This window comes from Rhagoletis pomonella, unplaced genomic scaffold, assembly GCF_013731165.1.
Source record: "Rhagoletis pomonella isolate Grant_MI unplaced genomic scaffold, Rhpom_1.0 Rhpom_scaffold_00013, whole genome shotgun sequence".
Lineage (NCBI taxonomy): Eukaryota > Metazoa > Arthropoda > Insecta > Diptera > Tephritidae > Rhagoletis > Rhagoletis pomonella.
In genome coordinates this window covers 1,629,244-1,648,485 of record NW_023458567.1, presented here as the reverse complement: position 1 = coordinate 1,648,485, position 19,242 = coordinate 1,629,244, and the positions used below count along the sequence as shown (strand labels likewise).

At 36.3% G+C, this 19,242-nt stretch overlaps 1 protein-coding gene across 1 annotated transcript in view; it reads right to left on the bottom strand.

Annotated features, from left to right (window-relative positions):
- LOC118748453 overlaps window positions 1–19,242 on the bottom strand; it is a gene marked incomplete at both ends in the record, with an annotated part of 211,032 nt that overhangs the window by 165,532 nt on the left and 26,258 nt on the right. The window contains 2 exon segments of the mRNA XM_036482901.1: window positions 15,756–15,813; window positions 15,889–16,071. Of these exon segments, the coding sequence (XP_036338794.1) occupies window positions 15,756–15,813; window positions 15,889–16,071 (241 nt within the window).

The window sequence follows — 19,242 nt, the reverse complement described above, 5'->3', positions numbered from 1 at the left end:
CACTATAGGAAAAGTCTTATAGATGCAAACACATTTCTGATGGCATTTGAACATTTTTAAACGAAGTAGTTTAAGAATGGAACAAAAGAGATTAGAAAAGTGAGTCTTTTTTAATGACTAGCTACGTTTCCATAACGACTACCAAGGACTAAAACTTATCACTACAGAAAGTATGATCAATATTTTGGGGGCAATGTAAGATAAAATGACCAGTGATTCAAATCATCTAAAATAAAGATTCCGGTATTGTCCAATCACTATTTGAGGGACCATTGTCACAGGAAAACTCAAGCGTTACAATATAAGGATGGAGAGAACTAACTACTCTTACGAGGTTCACTCTCAAGCTGGGACAGATTTCTAAAGCCACAACTAGTGTAATAGTTTCTGTAGAAATCCAAGCGGCGTTTTCAAAAGCGAATGTTGAAAATTTGTCTCCTTTGGTCAACATCAACTTTAGGTACGCTCTAGAGGAGATGTGACGGAGTTGATATCTCTTGAGACAGTTTCACGTGCACTCTCGATTTCGTTTCGCAGCGCTTAGGCTTTAATTTATTAATTAATACATATTTTTATGTATCGTCTTTATTATCATTTAGTTTGGAGACAAATCGGTTGAGGCGCTTTGCCAGCTTCAGTAAAATTTTTCGCTCGAGTAGTGTCGAGAAGGATATAGCGTAGAAGCATATTGTGGTGTAACTCTTTTCCATTTGTTCTTAGAGGGCGGTAGTGAAAAAATGGCCGGCTATTGGTTATCGCTGACAAAAATTTTACTATTCCAACATCAATACTATTATCGCGCAAAATTTCCTACTGGGGCTTAACATGAACATACATTATTCTATTTACATTTCTATTCAATTAGTTACATATATTAAAATAAATATATTATTGTGCTTGATGGCATTTCAAAGGCAGCCTGGAAAACGAGCATAAACGAACAAATGTTCGAATTTAAAATACACAAGCCCATGATATCTGCAGTTTTACTTATTATTTTAACTCTGGCACGCACGAAAATATACTAAAAACCGCAAAAACTCAATAAAATACATTTCACATCAGTACAACTAAAAACAAAGGTAAATACATAATACATATATGCATACAAAAAATTAATAATAAGCGATACAATTTTAGATACCATCGGAATTATAAAATTTTTTATATTTTATGATCTACGCCCAAATATTTCGGAAATATATAAGTATTTACCGATATTAGGATGGACCGATTTGAAAATGCTTTCAAAAGCCCATTATTTTAATTCGGTTGATAAAATGTTCAAACATTTTTATGCAGCCGTTTAAAGCTTGAGCTTTTCTATAACCTGAATTAATTTTTTGAAAAAAAAAACTATTTTGAAAAACTAATTTTATTTATGTACAAAGACTTCGATTTTTTATGGTATTTTCAAATCAGCCCATGGTGGACAACGAAATCAAGGGCGCCCACGAACCAAATGGAAGGCCAAAGTGCAGAAGGACCTGCCCGCAATTGGGATGAACAATTGCTAAATTCACAAAGGAGAGACGCGACGCAACTGGCGAAGCTTTTTGGCCTCGGCCCAAACGGACAAACGGTTTTAGTGCCAAACAAGAAGAATAAGAAAAAGATTTTCGAATTGGTCCAGCTCACGTAAACCTTAATATTTTTCGAAAAATTTGTTTAGCGGATTTGTCTAAATTTAATAAGCTATATAGTTCCGGTGGAAAACTCGAGACTTTTTTTTTTTTGTGAGGCACCCTAATGCACATATATACATACCTACATACATAAATATCTAAGCGTGTGCGTATAATTTTCTTGCTTCTATAGACTTAGGGAGAGAGCATGAGTGTATGCGTTCCAGCTGCACTTGTGGCCAGCCGCGGAGAAATTCAATGAATTTGCAAGATAACCACAGCAGAATGCAACCAATAGCATCAGCAACAGCAACAGCAACAACAATAGCAACTCTAAGCAATGCCATGTTATCTATGAAAACTAAAATTGAATGCATTTAATGGGCGTTTATGGCTGCTGCCTGCACGAATTCCACAGGCGTATAAAATGAAAACAAAATTTTATTAAACAAAAAAATAAATAGTAATTTAATAAACAATTTATCTTTCGACTCTTCACAGCTGCGCAATTTATTGAAGTGTATTTGAGATGCTTTTTTATTTCAATGCAAATTGCTTAAAGCCATTTAAGCCACAAAATACATTTAAAATCCACTTGAATGCATTTAAACTCGCCCTAAATTCACTCACTCACCCAACGACATAGACAATTCATTTACATTTTCATAGCAAATAAATTTGCATTTTTGTAATGACAGTCACAAACAAAATGTTTTTACGAGAAGAAAGCTTTGACAGTTTTGCAATCATTAATTCAGCAATTAAAAAACAATAAAATGAAAACACACAGAAACAGAACAGTGGCAACAAAAAAAAACAACGCGACAAGTGCCAGTTGTTGAATGGCACTGAATGGCTGACGGAATGCATTCACTCGGTAGCAGCCGTAGCAGCGACAGGTAAGCAGCCAGCAGTCATACAAGTAATGATGGGGCCGTTATAGACATGCCAATCAGTCAGTCGGGCAGTCAATCGGTTACACCCGCATTGAGTGCCAGTCAAGCGCGAATTTTTGCGAAGAGGATCGCTGCAGGTGTGTGCGCGAAGCTTTAATTGAATGTACTTATGTATGTAAAAAAGTTCCAATATGTTTGGAGTGCAGCTATTGACTTGCTACTAAATGGGGGTATTTAGTGAGTCTAAAAAGGCTCTTGAGTTGCCGATGAGTTACGAGCACTCCAGTCGAAATGGAAAGGCGAAGAACTAAGTCTGCTTGGCTGCCGTAACTGATTTCTAAAGCCAAACTTTCCAGGGAAGTATGGTAAGGGTTAGTCCTAAGCGGCGGGTAGCAGACAATAATATCCGAATTGGTCGCGGAGTCCCTTCTTTTATAAATTTACCAAGTCAGAAGAATTCGGTCTTAGATTAATACAGGGACCAGACAACGAGTTGGCAGAAGTACTACATATTTGCAAGAGGGGGTACTTTAGCTGCCCTAAAAAGGCCTAAAAATGCTGTTCGCTATCTGTGAGCTCATCTCAAGGAGTTATCTCATAAAAAAGCGGACACAAGACTAAAATATCTAAATATCTTAGTCTGTAATTGGTCCTGTACAGCTTCTCAGTTTAAAAATTTATTAATAAGAGCTGCTGAGAGATATCAAACTAGTAAATTTAAAATTGTATCCCAAAAAAAATGTGTTTTAAGGGCAGATAAATTTTAAAAGCTATTTTAAAAAACGGCACCTAGTCCTTTGAAAAGCCTCCATATAAACTATCGTCGGTGGTGGCTGATGCCGATGAAAGACTATTAAACATTTCGAAACTAAAATTTCTATCCATAGGCGCCCACCTGCTTTGCCGCATAGTGAGTCCTCGGGCAAAAGCATTAAATATTTTTCAAATTTGTATTAAATTCACAGATTAGAAAAGTTTAAAAGGACATTTAATGCAAAGCCTGTTTGAACGTTCTAAAAATACAAAAAATTTAATGAAAAGCAAATAAATGCGAAGAGTAGTTGTAAGCGCAATGAGGCTTAAGTGCTGCACAAATAACGGTTGATAAAGCACCTAGCGGCATGCGAATATACGATTGGATGCAAAAAGGCAAGCAATGCAGACAATTAAAAGTAACAAACAAAAACAAAAATTAATTGCATTTGACAATCGTATAAACAGTAAAACCGGGTGTTAGGCACTCCAGGGCAAAGCATCGAGGTAGAAACATATATACGACATACTTATGGATATACAGATGTAGGTACCTACTATATAAATATCTGCTACCAGTTGTGCATTCACCACTGCCCTGACAGCATTTTCGCGCTATTTTTGGTTTAATAGGAATGACTGTTATTTATTTTAATTTTCGGCTACAATTACGTTGACAGTCTTTTTAATTAATTGGCTTTCGTTTAAGTACTCTCAAAAAGTACGAAAAAGCTGCTGCAAATAACAAAAATCCTTTTGGGCAAGTTAATAAGGAAAGCAGACCTTTAGATTGCGAGTAAAAAATAGCTCTTTTGTACTAGGAAGAAATAGTAGGGTCGCCATTGAGCTACAAGCTTGAAACCCTGATAAACCAACACAAAGGCCGGTAGGTGGCAACCCTACTCAAAAAACTTAAAGTTTTTGTACATGCGAATGCCATGCACTTTCATTTGGTATCTTATTTTTTTATCCAACGAACGGTGAAGATCTTATAGTTATCAAACAGGTGGCAACCCTATTCAGAAAAATAATACGTTATTACACATCCAGTGGCTAAGTCTTTTCGTTTGACAGTGACGGTACAGAACTGTTGCCTACGCCTATTATGATTGAATATTGTTATTTTATTAACAGGTGGCAACCCTATTAAAAAAAATATTAGTGCTTTTCTAGAGGCCAATCCCTTTCATTTGACATCTTATGTTTTCTAATCTAACGAACGGTGCGGATCTTTTTGTTTTTTAGACAGGTGGCAACCCTATTAAAATTCTAAGTAAAAAAATATCCTCTTCCTTCTTAAAGAAAATCTCGTCAAAATACGCTCAATAGTTTTCGAGATTACCGCGTACAAAGAATGTCGACTTTCCTTTTTACTATGTATAGATTAAAAAAATAATAAAAATTAAATAAACAAAAGAAAAATATGCAAAATTTGTTAAAATGTCGCGTCCCCATTTTTTTGCCACTACTATATACATATAAGAGAAAATGCTATGAGTACGTCTAGCGGAAGGTAGAATAAAATTACATGTCTGAAAAATATTTATGCGAAATTTTTCAAGGTATTGTTGCCAAATTTTTCAATAGTAGATATTGCGTAAATAAATTAATTGCGAATTACGCCCTAACGAAATTTATTTGACAGCACTGTGACGTGAAATTATTTTCACATAAAACATTTTTAATAGAGTTGCCAACTATAAAGAACTTAGGATTGTAGTAAAGATGTATAAAATATTGAAATATTCGTGAAAAGGGTTGCCAATTGGAAATAAAATGTGCTTAAAATTGTATTAGCGACAAGTAACAAACCACCTACTTGTCAGTGTGTTTAAAATTTTTTTACATTTATTTACTTTCTTTGTTTGAAACCCAACACTCACTAAGCCCAATATTAGCCCAGTTTCCTTACAAACAAAAAAGCACAGCAATCTCAATTCGTTGCCTATTTTCGCTCACTTGGAATGCACACTTTTCCACCTTTCTGCCAGCAGGCCAATAAGCCACACACACACACACACGCAAAGGCATACGTCCATTCCTGCTCCCCCCACCCCAACGATATGCAACAATTTATGACAGACTCACGAGAAATAAGTCTTGCTGCCACAAAAATGTGGCAAAGCAAATTGCATTTAAAACTGGCAAAGTACCTATAGCGAAAAATAAATGCAAAGGAGGTAGCAAAAAAATCAAAAAAAAAAATAATAAAAATCTGGTGCAAAAAGTGCCAGCTAAAGTTTGCAATTGCAGTAATAAAAAAAAATTAAATTAAAGTAAAAATATGTTTGTTTGTTCCTCGTTATGTTTCGCATGTGTACATTAGAGTGGTCCAAAAAAATCAAGTTGGAATTTATTTTTTTATTTTAAAATCAAAAAATATTTAGGGGGTGCTCAAAGCGCTCAAAGTTTTCCATGTATTTTATATGGAGAAAAAACCAATTTTCGTAGAAATGGTATAAAACTCTTAAAAATCAATATTTTTCAATCGGAAAACTGTGGTTCTCTTCAGGAGACTTACAGTATTAATATCCAATTGTTTATTTAACCATTTTTTATGATTAAAGATTTTTCCATTGCATTTTCTAGGGGTTTTGGAGGACCTATAAAATATAGTTACTATGAAAAAATGGTTAAAGAGATAATTGCGTATATTGGGAGTCTCCTGAAGATAAGAAAAGTTTTCCGATCGAAAACTGTTGATTTTCAAGAATTCTACACTATTTCTACGAAAAATTGTTTTTCCCCCATATAAAATACATGGAAAACTTTGAGAGCTTTGAGCACTCCCTATTTTTATTTTTTTTTTTTCAAAATAAAAAAATAGGGGTATATTTTTTTCGATATAGAACTATCCTAGGGGGTGCCGGCATTAAAAATCCGACCTTATTTTTTTTACATACATTTTTGGACCACTTTAGTGTACATACGTACATATTTATGCATGTATGTGTGTTTTTATAACTATGGCGGCAACAAAATTGCAAGTTAAAATCCAATTAGAAATTGAGATTTCTTACACCCACACAGTGACGTGAACCAAATGCGTTGAGTGTTAGGGTTTGCGTTCAATCTGCGGCAGGGACAGCGGCCGGGGAGAGGCGCTAAACTAAATTGAATGGGTGTCAGAAGAACTGTTGCACAGAGTCTGCGGATGAATGAATGACTTAAAGCTGGCATACAAAAAGCATACACATCCGTACGTACATACATATGTATGTGTGTATTTTAGTTTTTTTGTCCGCTTGCAACGTCAACAATTAACGCCGGCGACCGCGTGGGCATTGCAAGTCAACTTTGGCAGTTGACAATAACAACAAAAGCAACCAAAGGCGGAAAGCAAAAGAAATTTGGTGAATTGTGCAACGAGTTGTGTTTGCCTGAGCTACAAAATACGAGCGCACATTTTATGAAGAAAAACAAAAACAATTAAACCAAAAGCGAAAAAGCCAGAAAACGTAAAACGTAAAACGAAAGCAAAAAAGTGAAAAAATCAAATAAAAATTAAGAAATTACAATAAAAAAGTGCTTACCGGTGTCGGCGTGTCATAAAAGTTGACAGGCACCAAACGCTTGTCTGTCCGTCCGCCTGCTTTTGTTCTCCTTCTTCTTCGAGTGTGTGTGCGTGCGTGCGTGCGTGTAGGTGTCCCCGGTGCTGATTTGTTGTGGGTGTTGCAGGCAAGCGGTTCAATAATTTGCGGTTTGCTTGCCTTTTTGCTGGCGACCACCGCTAGCGCCGACGAATTAGGAGGGTTACAAGCACCAGTTCGAGCGTTTTAACAACTTTTGCGTTCAGAAATTTTTTTTTATTGGGATTTTTCACTTTTTTCTTTTAATTGATCAATTGCGCGACTTTTTAATGCCACAAATGGTATTCGGTGTTGTGGCGTGATGTGTGTCAACGATGCGCACTGTTTTGCACTTGACAATTTTTTAGGATTTTTTTACACTTCTAACGGGTATATTTGCTCACAGTTTTGGGTTTTAAAATTTTAAACAACACATAAAAGGCGTATTTGCTGCACTTGAAGTTGGCTTTTTTTCAAAATTTTAACCGGTTTAATCGAGAACTATTTTTAGCACTTGAAGCTTTTTTCTAAATACATAGTAAAATTTTAAACTTTTAATTTTTTTCACAAATTCCTTTACACAATTTGAAATTCGCTGAAAATTGTTTGAGATGAACATACAACTAGGAAAGCAATTGAAATAAAAAAATAAAAAATAAAAATAAAATATTTCTTACAAAATACATTAAAAAAAAAATTAATTAAATTTAACATAAAGATCATGTTTTAAGGTCAAAATAGAGTGAAAGGTCAAAATAAATTTTAAGGGAATTTACCAAGAGGGAATTAATGAAACAAATGGAATACAAAATTAAAATGAATGGTAAATTAAAAAAATAAATAAATTTTCAAAATATAAAATGAGTTTTCAAAAATTTTTGGGATATTCATTTCTGGTTATTATTATTCTCTTGTATATTTTGGTGTTAGTAAACTGAGTAAAAAATATAATCACATAACCAGGCAACCTGAAACCAGGCAGGTGTTAATACCTCAATTGTGTTATTTTGATGTGATGAAATTTTCAAAAGAAATATATCGAGCCCTAACCGCCAAAATAACGTAAGCGACATTTTTTTCAAAATTTTCTTTTTGATGCAGAAATATTCCTCGATTATCTAGATACATTTCTGCATCAAAAAGAAAATTTTGAAATAAATGTCGCTTACGTTATTTTGGCAGTTAGGGCTCGATATATTTATTAAAATGTAAATTTTAAAGTGACAAATCAATAAATTTGAATAACATATTACAAAGAATTCGGAAGATAAAATAAAAAATTAAAAAAGCTGAAAATACGGAGTTTAAACGACTTAAGGTCAACATTTTTTTTATAATAAATATATACGTAATAAGATAATAAAATTACAAGAAAAGGGATTTTAAAAATTTAACTTAATTTAAAAGTCAAGAATACATAAATTAAAAAAAGAAATTTTTTAACTAAAATTGAAATCAAAAAAATCAAGCGAAAATTACAAATTTGAAAACGAAATTTTTCCTTTTTAAGACTGCAATAAATGAAAATCCATGCATAATTAACAAAATATTTTCTTAAAATATTTCTTAAAATCTTTTTTGTACAATTAGCTAATAACATACATATATTAAACGTGTAATGCTGGAAACTCGAAGATCGAAAATATTTCTCATACCAATTTTTGGCAGTTCATAAAAAGTTTCGAGGTTTTCTTGCGTTTTGATACTTTTTCTATTTGGATGTCTTAAGATGCCAAAAGTTTATTCCGTGCGAAGCAAAACAAAAATAAAATGGAAAAATCTTTTTGATTTTTTTTTTGCTTCATAATTTTTGGCAATATTTGTTCACATGGAAATCGCGATAAGGACGAACATTTTCAAATTGAAACAAATGCATATAAAAAGAATGTAAGTTTACTTTTAAGGTAGTTTTTTTTTATTTTTGCAATTTTAATTTTTATTAATTATTTTTCATCTTACTTCATAACCAGTATTTTAGTTTTTAAATTCTAACATAACTAAATTTGTTTCTTAGTTATGACAGAATTGTGAAAATTTAAGTGTCAAAACTGTCATATCTAAAAACAAACAAATTTTTAAAAATATAGCCACGATGAATTTAAGTACACAGTAATTCAGTATAAAAATCATACAGTTTCGAATAGTTTTTATAACCTGTTTTATGTTTTTCCCACAAAATTTGTACACATTTTTTTTTTAATTTTTCAAAATTTTTCACTTCACAAATCACGATGACCTGAAATCAATCACAAATATTTGTTCGCAATCGCGTTGCCACCTGTTTTACACTCAAACTCAAGTGACGTGCGATGCGCGAAACCGAAGACAATTCAATGCTGGGCTGCGCGCCGAAAGGTACGCACAGCCGACAACAATGCGACGGCGCCGCAAAAGTCGGTCGCGCGCAACAAAATACCCCAGTTTAGACACGCAAACGCAATGCGGACTGAAACGGGAAAATCGCAAAAACAACAACGGCGTCTACAAGATAAGCGTCGTGTCGTAAAGCGTTTTTCCAGCACGAAATGCACGCAGCAGTGCCCATGGATTTATTTTAATTAATTTATTAGAGAAAACGCAGGCAAAACGATCAAACATGCGGCCATAACGTACGTGTGTGTTAGTGCGTGCGTTGATATGTTTTTGCCAGCATCCACGCCGACAGCATTGCCACGGCCACCGTTTTCGATGGGTTTTCCAGCAGCTTGAGCTTGCTTGCGTGCGTGCAGTTCCATCGCTTCATCAATTTCGATGCAATTAATTTTCTTTTGATTAATTCAAACATTTTCTCATTTCAATTTTAATAAGCGCTTTTAGCAAAACGAAGCAAAGAATTAGCACACAAAAGGGGGAAAAAGGCAAGAAAAAAACACAGAAAATAGTGGAAACCAGCAAACGATCGATTTGCCAACCGTTTTGGGCCAACACGCGCGCGCTCTCACCTCACTGCGGCTAACATGCAAGCCGTCGTTGACTACTTTCTGCTGGCTGCTTTTGCGCTATTTCTTCTTTTGCTTCTTCTGCTTCTACGATTTATTCTTCTTCGCTTTAGCTGTTTCTGTCACTGTTTCGTTTTTGATTTTTATTTCTTTTTCCTTTTTGTTTTCACAGGCAAATCAACATAAAATGCAGATACTTCTTCAGATAAAATCCAATTCACCGATGAACGACATCTACTCCGCGCAACCGCATTCCCTAGCCGTTCGACAGTTACTGAGCTGCTTTGACCGTAAACTGTTGCGACGCTGAGCGTTGTAGCTTTTGGTTGGATGGTTGTTTGTTTTGTGAGTTGGTTGGTTGGCGCTCAGCGTCAGTGGCCCCCATTAAGCGGAGCCGCCAGCCAGCTAGTATAGGCGCGCTCTTTTAGCCAACAAAGCGCCTCGATTCGACTCGGCCAGGCAGCCAGCTAAGCAGCCCAGTAGTTGAGTGAGCAGACAGTCATTTTGGCACTGCTTGCGCACACTTTCATCCGATTATGCTTTGTGTTTAATCTTTAGCGCGCTCTACGCCTCATACACAAGCTACATCTCTCTACTTATAGCCAGCTACACACAATCACATATCCATAAATGGCTGGCAAGTGCCGATAAGTGGTTGGATATCTCTGCTTTTGTGTACACAATGAGCTGGCTGTAAATGAGCCAGTCAGTCAGTTAATCAGTCGCACAGGCAGTCAGACGCCCCCCGACCAGCCAGCCAGCAATCTATTACATCCATCAAACACTCAGCAATCAGTCAGCCATTCAGCGCGATTTCGTGTTTTCCGTTTCGCAGTTAATTATCTTTCTGCTTTGCGTTCACGTTCTGGCCATTTTAAGTATATAATTTCGTTTTTTTTTTTTGTGCTGTGCTTTATTGTTTCTGTGCGCTCACTTCGCTACAGTTTTTCCATGTAGTTAGTACAATTTTTCACGCTGTAGAGATGGTGAGGAGTAACGAAACGTAGGGTTGCTTGTTTCTGCTGCGACGTTGTGTGATCGAACACCAGTTAGCAAAGCTTTTCACTTCTCTTTACGCGCTCAGCAGCTCATCGGGAGTTGGCTCAGAGATGAAGTGAAGCCTTGCTTCGTGCTCTCTAATATAAAGTTTTAACTCTCCATTCTGGGTTTAAACGGTTTCAATAAAATATCTCGTTATACGCTGGCTAATGCGCTGGAAAGCTTTTTGCTGGCAACAGTTTTTCATTCGCTTCTCACGTACTCTCGTTTTGTAGTCTACATAATCGAAAACTCCACAAAGCAAAGTTTCGAATTTTGACTGTTTTCAACTTATCGTTCTAAACTCATTCTCATTGTTCATTTCAGTTTATTCTAACTCTCTTCTGCCACTTCCGCCGAACTTCTCTTCGATAATCAATCTCTTTGCAACTGTTCTTTTTTCTCTTTTATTCTTCAAAGGCCTCCACTTCACTAGTTTGGCATAACAAGTGTGCTACCAAGTCAATGGCTTGGCAGATGAATTTAGTTAATGCTCGCCGAACTAACAGACAATTGAAACGTATTGATAGAAGTTCGCAAAAAACACCCGACATAAAGATCATCGCCAAACCGTTATCAGATCGATCTCGCTCCTCATAAAAATGAGGAAGAAAGATCGATTAGCATTCGCGAAGAGAAAAAGCTTGAAAGGACCCCGGCAGACCTCAAGGCGAGCAGCGCAATTGCCTTCGCATACCCAAGAAAGAACTCGATCTAATGAACACCTAAGGCGATTGGCCGGCCAGTTCTAAATTGTGCTGCATCTGTGCAACGCAGTTTACGATGCTTCAGACCTTTCAGAACAACGTACTTGGGATTGACACGTAATCAAAATGTCGGCTGATCATCATTTACAGCGGGACGCAATTCATCATGCGTGATAAACAGTTCTGTTGAGATGCTAGCAATGGATAATTTTTTGATCCGAGCCTCCTCCCAGGCACGTCAGAAGGCATCTCAACGACAGCCAATCAATAACTTGATCAGCTGCTGCCCCATAAATACCGTCATCGGAGACCAACCATCACCCTTCGCAAACGAAAGGCCGAGTTGCTTTAGCCAACATTGTTGTGGATATTGTGATGGACTCATCATAGTAAGAAGAGCTGTCCTGTTCGATACGGGCAGTCATCGACATAGTAGTCGCGTTGGAGTCGCTCGACAACATAGGGCCACTGTAAAGACAACGAGAATTCACGCTAGGGCGGACCACAGTCCGATGTCTATTTGGAAACTCTAAATTCAAACTATCTTATAATATAATAACTGTTTCTACTATAGGGACAGGTTCTAAGCAGCATATGTAATTTAAGATCAATATCAACTGCCCTTGAAGCTCATTAATGACACGAGAAAGAAGGAAGTCCTGCAATTATGGGCATAGGGAGGAAGGCCTTGGTTTTAGTCTTTGCTTTTTTGACTGATTATTTTCTAATTTGGACTTAATCTGAACCGGATGTAGATCAAATACATTCCCAGGTGACCAAGACGAGGTTTTTTCGACTCGGCGAAGTGGAGAAGACATACGAATAAGAGCTAAGCGAATGGTGTCAAACAAAATGAGACTAAGGAAACTTAAACATACGCTATTCTTCCACAAAGGTTGGCAACTATTAAATAATTTAAAAACTAAATAAATTAAATGATACAAATACTTAGTTAAGACAACTTTCGAAACGGAAAACACACAAAAACTTATTTCCAAACATTTTTTTATGTAGGGTTGCCATCTTCTAGCCGCAAAAAAAATGTATCCTTAAAATCGTTAAAAACATTTACCTGCATATAAAGCATTACCTGCATAAAAGTAGTTTACGACATGTAAATCTAGTAAGATTTTTTAACAGAGTTGTTAACTTAAAAAAAATAATTTTTGTATTATAAGACCAAAAAGGCGGTTCGCGATAAATTTGTTGCACTATTCATAATTTTTTCTACCATGCGAGTGCAATTATTTTTACAGTGGGAGCGAAAACACGAATTTTAATTAAAAAAACCGAATATTTTTTCAATTTTTTTTCTTCAGCATAGTTAACCACTTGTGTTTTATTCAACAAAACCTCACCTGCAAAAATGGTAAAATAAAAAATCTGAACTATTTTCCTTACTTATCCTCTCAGCACTCAAAACGATTTCCGGCGCTGCCAAAATGCACACACGTGAAAATAATCTACACGTCCTACTCGCTTATTTTGTTTTTGTTGCTATTATTTTTTGCACACTACTCATTATGCACTCGCGGCGCATAGCCTGAGGCTTATTTAAAAATGTGTTGCCAAAATGCAATGACCAGGTAGCAGAAATGCAGGCAAACCGCAAAAGCAGCGAGCATACAGTGCAGCGGCAAATGGGAACGGAAACGGAAACGGAAGCGGAAGCGCGTACTAAGCGAGAATGGCTACGAAAATGACTTTGATGCGGCAGGTAAGTGAATGCAACGTAGCACCCTCGGGAGGCGGCTGGAGTTGCGCGAGGAGAGTAAACGCTAAATGTGCATTCATTTGCCAAACTTGTCTAAGCCGCTAATGCCTAAGCGCACCTGCACACAAGCGCACACCTGCACAAACACACACATAAATATTTATTAGAATTTGCGGCAGCTGAACAAAGTTAAATGCCTACTAAAGCGCTTTGTGTGAATTGCGATTGCGAAATTTGTGATTCTATCGCTTGGATTATGCAAGCTTTGCATTAGTTGCAGTTTCGGTTGAGGCCGTGGTTGAGGCGAGGTGAGGTGAGGTGGGGGGAAAATGGTGTTGCGGCTGCTGCTTAACTGATTGCCGATTGATGGCGTTGCTAATTGCTGGCATTTTGCCGGTAAACGAGTCACTCACACACATACATACATAAGTACATACAAATATACGCAATAGTGCACAACCGAAAGCACAGGTGTTTGAGCGTTTAATTCAGAAAAAAAGAAGTCAAAAATTGCTGCTCAAAGCAAACGTAGTGCCAGTGGCCAGTGCCATAAGTGGTTGTGGCATTCCACTTGATCAAAAATTTTTCGCTCGATTGCTAATTGTGGCCATTAATGGCAATAAGGATTAAAAAGAAAATAAACTGTTGCATTCAACGTCAGCTTATGAGATGAAAGAAGATTAGTAAATTTTAGGCAACGGTTGCTCAACAGAGTACAACTGGCAGACTTTCTGGGCTGACATTGGGCCTGAAAGATGCTTTAAGTTATAATCTGATGGATGGCAGGGACAAAAGTTGTCTGTTCAATTTGTCTCAGTGCAAAGCCGAATGTCCTCTCGGCCTAAATTAGGGCGGCTTTTAGATAGCTCCCCTGAAAAAAGGAAGTTGGTCTGCTCTGGCTGCTCTACAAAGTGTTTTTAAAGTTTTTTTTTCCTTTTTTAGCTACTCTAATTTTTTTGGTGGATTGTATGCTTCTGTGTTAGTGACATGTACCTCATTTTTAGATAAACAGCTATATGTATTGGTCTATCTCTTTATGACTCCCATTGCGTTTAGGCTAGCGAGTAAATTACAGAAAAGTTTCAAGGTAAAATTTAATTTAAATTTAAAAAGGGGCCATAAATATTGCATTTCCGAACAGCACATATATTTTTGGCATTAATAAACTGCGTATAAATTTTGACTTTAGAAAAACTGCATACATTTTTTTAATTAAGAGCTGGATGTAAATGTTTAGCCTTTCGAAAGCTGGACATAAAAGTTGGGCATTGAGTTTTGATCATTTAGAAACGGACATATCAATTTTTAGTAATTTGAAAACCGGACATAAAAATTGAACATACATTTACGACCATTTGAGAACTGTACATACATTTTTAATTAATAATAAATCGACCCAAAGTTTAAACCATTCCAAAACTGGATATAAAAGCTGGAGTTTTTTTTGATCATTTGAATATGGTTAATATGTAAATTTTTTGGTTATTAAAAAATTTTACATTCAAATTGGACATTAATTTTTTACCATTTAAAAACTCTATATAAAGTTTTGATCAATTAAAAACGGTACACAAACTTTAATAAGAAAACTGAACATAAAGTTTGGATATTAAATTTGTATCTTTGAAAACGATAGATATATACATTTTTGGTAATTTAAAAACTGGACATAAAAATTGGACATAAGTTTTTGGTAATTTAAAAACTGTATATTAATTTTTGATCAATTATAACTGGAAATAAAAGTTGGGCTTTACATTTTCATCATTACAAGCGCTAGATACATACATATAGTATAAATTTTAAGCAATTCAAAAACTAGAAATTGAATACGAACTTTTAAGGTTTAACTTATGTACATTTTTGGATATAAAAAAATTAATAGAAATTTTCGGTCATTGAAAAACGGGACATAAAATTTGGCATTTCATTTTGCCATTTAAGAATTGTATACAAACGTTTGGTGAATTAAAAATTAGACATCCTTTTTCAGCAATTTGAATTCTGAATACTACCGCGGGCGCCGTGGGTCCCGAAACCTATCACTGAGATATATCTCAAATTAATTTCAAATAGTAAAATAAATAGTGAAAGAGCTGACATCTTCCGTTAATTATAATTTTTTGCTTTTCTGCTTGTTTTGATCTCAATAAAATATAAACAAGTGCGTATTTCAAAAAAAAACATTTTTAAGGCAGTTTTATTTTTGAATATGCGGGGGTTGCTGGTTTTATCGGGAGCGTCGGGAAAGGATTTCGGCCCCGCCTTGCCGACACAGCTTTTAAATACCTTCCCGATGGCGCACACTCCGGCTATTTTAAAATCAGTACCGTAGGTGCCGCGAGTCCCGATAACCCGCGCCCATCTCTGCTGTACATATAAATTGTGCATACATTTTTGACCAGTTAAGAAATGTAAATAAAAAGCTTTAAACAAATGGCCTTTAGAAATTCCCAAAATACGCTAACTACTTTAATTCGCATACATATGTACATTTGTATTTTTTCCACTCACCCAATCTGGTGTCATTCTTTTTGCGTACACGCAGGCAAATTGTGCAGGATTTTATGCACTGCAAGAGGAATGATTAGCAAAAATTAAACCAAAATCATTAATAACTTTCCATCAAATCATTAACACAACTCACCTCATAGATGTGACGTATAATTTCCGCATACGAGATATTCTCCAAGGTCAGACCGTTGACCTCGAGTATCTCATCGCCCACTTCCAGATTATCGCGATCGGGCGGTGAGCCGTACAGCTTAATTTTGCCCTCAACATTTTTCACCAAAATAATTACGTAGCCCGATAGCTCGACAACTTGTTGCTGCAAAGAAAAGAAACAAGAGAGTGGAGAAAAGATTAGTATTTAGATACAGAAGCGACAAAGTGTGCGTGGGAGTATTTAGTTAAACAAATTTTATTAGTAATTCAAAGATTTGTAAAGCAGGCAAGGGAGTTGTTTGTGTTTGCTGGCATTTTAAGGTAGACAACAGGTCGTATACGCAACCAAAGCTTTGCTTGGCAAATACGAATTTACGGTTACGTCTGCCTGCCTGCCTGGCTGCCTGGCTGTTCAAATTGCAGCTAAGTCCCTCTTTTAGGCGTTCGTAATTAAACCATAAACTACTTAATGGGCATGTGTGCGGCAACAACAACTAGCATAAATCTGTAAGGCATGGAGGTACATATGCATGTATGCATGTATGTGCCTGTGCTTATGTGTGCTCACATGTTGGTGCGTCTCTAATAAACTTTGCCGAAAATTAATCTTATTTACATTACATACATATAACCGCAATTAAACGCCCATGCGCCAACACGCATGACAGCAAACGCACACACATACATATACATACATATACAGCATTTAAGTATGTATGTATATGAAAATAGTATTCGTGGTCGTACACGTGCCTCTGCTAAGTTTATAGCTCTCGACACCAACTATTCGCCCGCCTCGCCTGCTGTAAGGCTTTGTTGTGCTGCTGGTCTGAGTTGCCTGACAGCTCGAATTTATGGTAAAAATTAACAGTTTTCTTAATTACAACAAATTACTGTCATATCCTTTGTCATTATGCCGTTTACTTTTGCCACTTCAAAAACATTAAACAGCGCTGACAGCAAATGGGGAAAGTGAAAGCAAACGAGTCAAGAAAACCGACAAGCAGCCAGCCAGAGAAGCAGCAGAGCAGCAGTTTTGGACCAAAAAAAAAAACGAAAAAAATGAAGGCATAAAATTGCAATTCGACAAAGGTTGGGGCTGGACACTTGCTTTTGAGACTGTCCCTTCAGTCGGGGAACATTCTGGTAAACAATGCAATGCGAGTGTTTGTGTGTTTTGCTGCCCGCCACTGTAGTTGCCGACAGTTGAAAGTAACACTAATTGCCTGCTGCGGCAACTAGGACAGCATCGTCGACGCTGTTGGGGCAATTAGCAATACCTGACTGCGTTCCAGCCAAGAGCAACAATAACAACATGGAAGTGGGCACCGAACAAGTGCTGTGGTAATAAACATCAACTGCCACCTGGTCTGCCGCAAAAGTGAAATTAAAAGCAACCAATAGAAGTCTGGGATAGAAGTAAAGAGCCAATCAAAAAAGTGGAAAAAGGAGCAGCAAGTAGTGGGAATAGAGTGATAGCAAATATGGCAACACTAATGATAGTAAGCAAAAACGGTGCCAACTGGCAGCCGCATTAGTTTTACTTATTGTTTGATTATTCAAAAGGTAAAGTAAGTAAGGTTAGTAAAATTATCATTTTTGGGCAGAAATAATGCTTAAGTGTGCCAGTTGTTAGTTGGCAAGTTCAAATAAATTTTTTTTTTGTGTAAACACTTCATTTCATACACATAATATAATTGTTAATAAAAAAATATATATTTGCTTTGCTTTAGTTTTTTTTTTTTTTGTAGGTGGCAACTCCACTCCAATTTTTCGTAAAAAATTCTTTAATTCAGCTTTATCTCATTGCAAAATATAGATAGATATAGATATTTGTACACATATAATTAACTTTTCATATATATATGGCAACCTCTAATTCAAAAATATTTTGAAAATAAAACTTCCAATGCTCTCTTTTTCTAATAAAATTCCCTATCTTTTGTCAATAATTGGGATTTTGAAAGACCAGGAGCACCTTTTTTAAGAAGCTTTTAAAAAGAATTTAACTTATGACCTGGACGTAGGTGAATACCATTAATTTTGAAAATTTTGCAAAATCAGTCGAACCGTTCTCAAGATTAACTCTTACGAAACAGGCAGTTCAAAACGTACCATCAGTAAAGAAGTAAAGTCTAAAAAAATCATTTATTCCTAAATAGCTTTAAAAAAAATAATGCTATTAGTTTGTGAACCGAGCTGCGGGACAACTGCCTGTGTGACAAGTCGACATGGAATCAGTAGACTATGGAATGTAAGCTTTGTACTTTGTCGATTCTTCATAAGCTTATTTTAAGTCGTTTCGAAATTTTGAGATGTAAAAAACGAAGGCTTTGAAAACGAACTAATTTTCTCTCCAACGCAAATCCGTTTCTTAAATGTGTCTCATAAATCGTTTGACGTCTACTCAATTGTTGTTGTTGTAGTTTTGGTAATCGTGTGTGTCCGGTGTCATCATCATCTGCTGACTCTACGTGTCTTAAACCAAGGATGCGTGCATCGTATTGTGAATTCAGCACCAGTGGCTTTAATAGGATTTCTCGATTGGGAAGCGTATATGAAGAATTGGCTTAGGTCTATCAGGAGAAATAGTGAAAAGGTGCCACGAATCGCCACCATTCGTTTAGTCCTAAATATATGTAGGTGCATTCTTATGATTTATTCTTGAGAGACTGAGTGCTATTGGGCTAACCAACTACAAGTGAAGTTGCTGTCGTATACTTTCAAGTTTTATTTACCCATGACTCGCGTCTGCCGTCTGCGATATCCAAGTTTATCTTCGTTTCGTAATTTATTACAGCCTGCTACACTCCCGCGGCCTTAGAATAGTTAACTCTTGAGTTCGAGTTAGCTTTCCTTTGTGCAAGTACATCTTTCTGTTAAATCTTTCGATTGTCAATCCTCGCATCGATGAGCTAATAGGCCATATGGGAAATGAAGTTAATAGAAAAAGGCGTGGCGTAACTCTCGTTCCGAAGACCATCCTTTTAGGACAACAATTACGACCCAAGTTTTGTGAGGAAGTATTCAGTGATTATTGCGCAAACTGAAAGAGTTTAGTGTCATTTACATCATCCATCAGTCCATCTATGCATCGACATAAAAAGCATTGCCAAATTCTAATTCAACAGAGATAAAAGTAGCTAAAAAGCCATTAAAATGGCAATTAATCTTTCAGCTGCGCCAAATGAGTGAAACAAACCCATTTCGGCAGCGGAAATGCCAGCATAGGCGTCGGTGAGGTAGCTGTCTGTTGCAGGCGCAAAGAATAATGATCGGTTGGTGGAGGAGAAAGGTCAACTCAAACAGAAAATAGAGGTGGTGCTGGACAGAA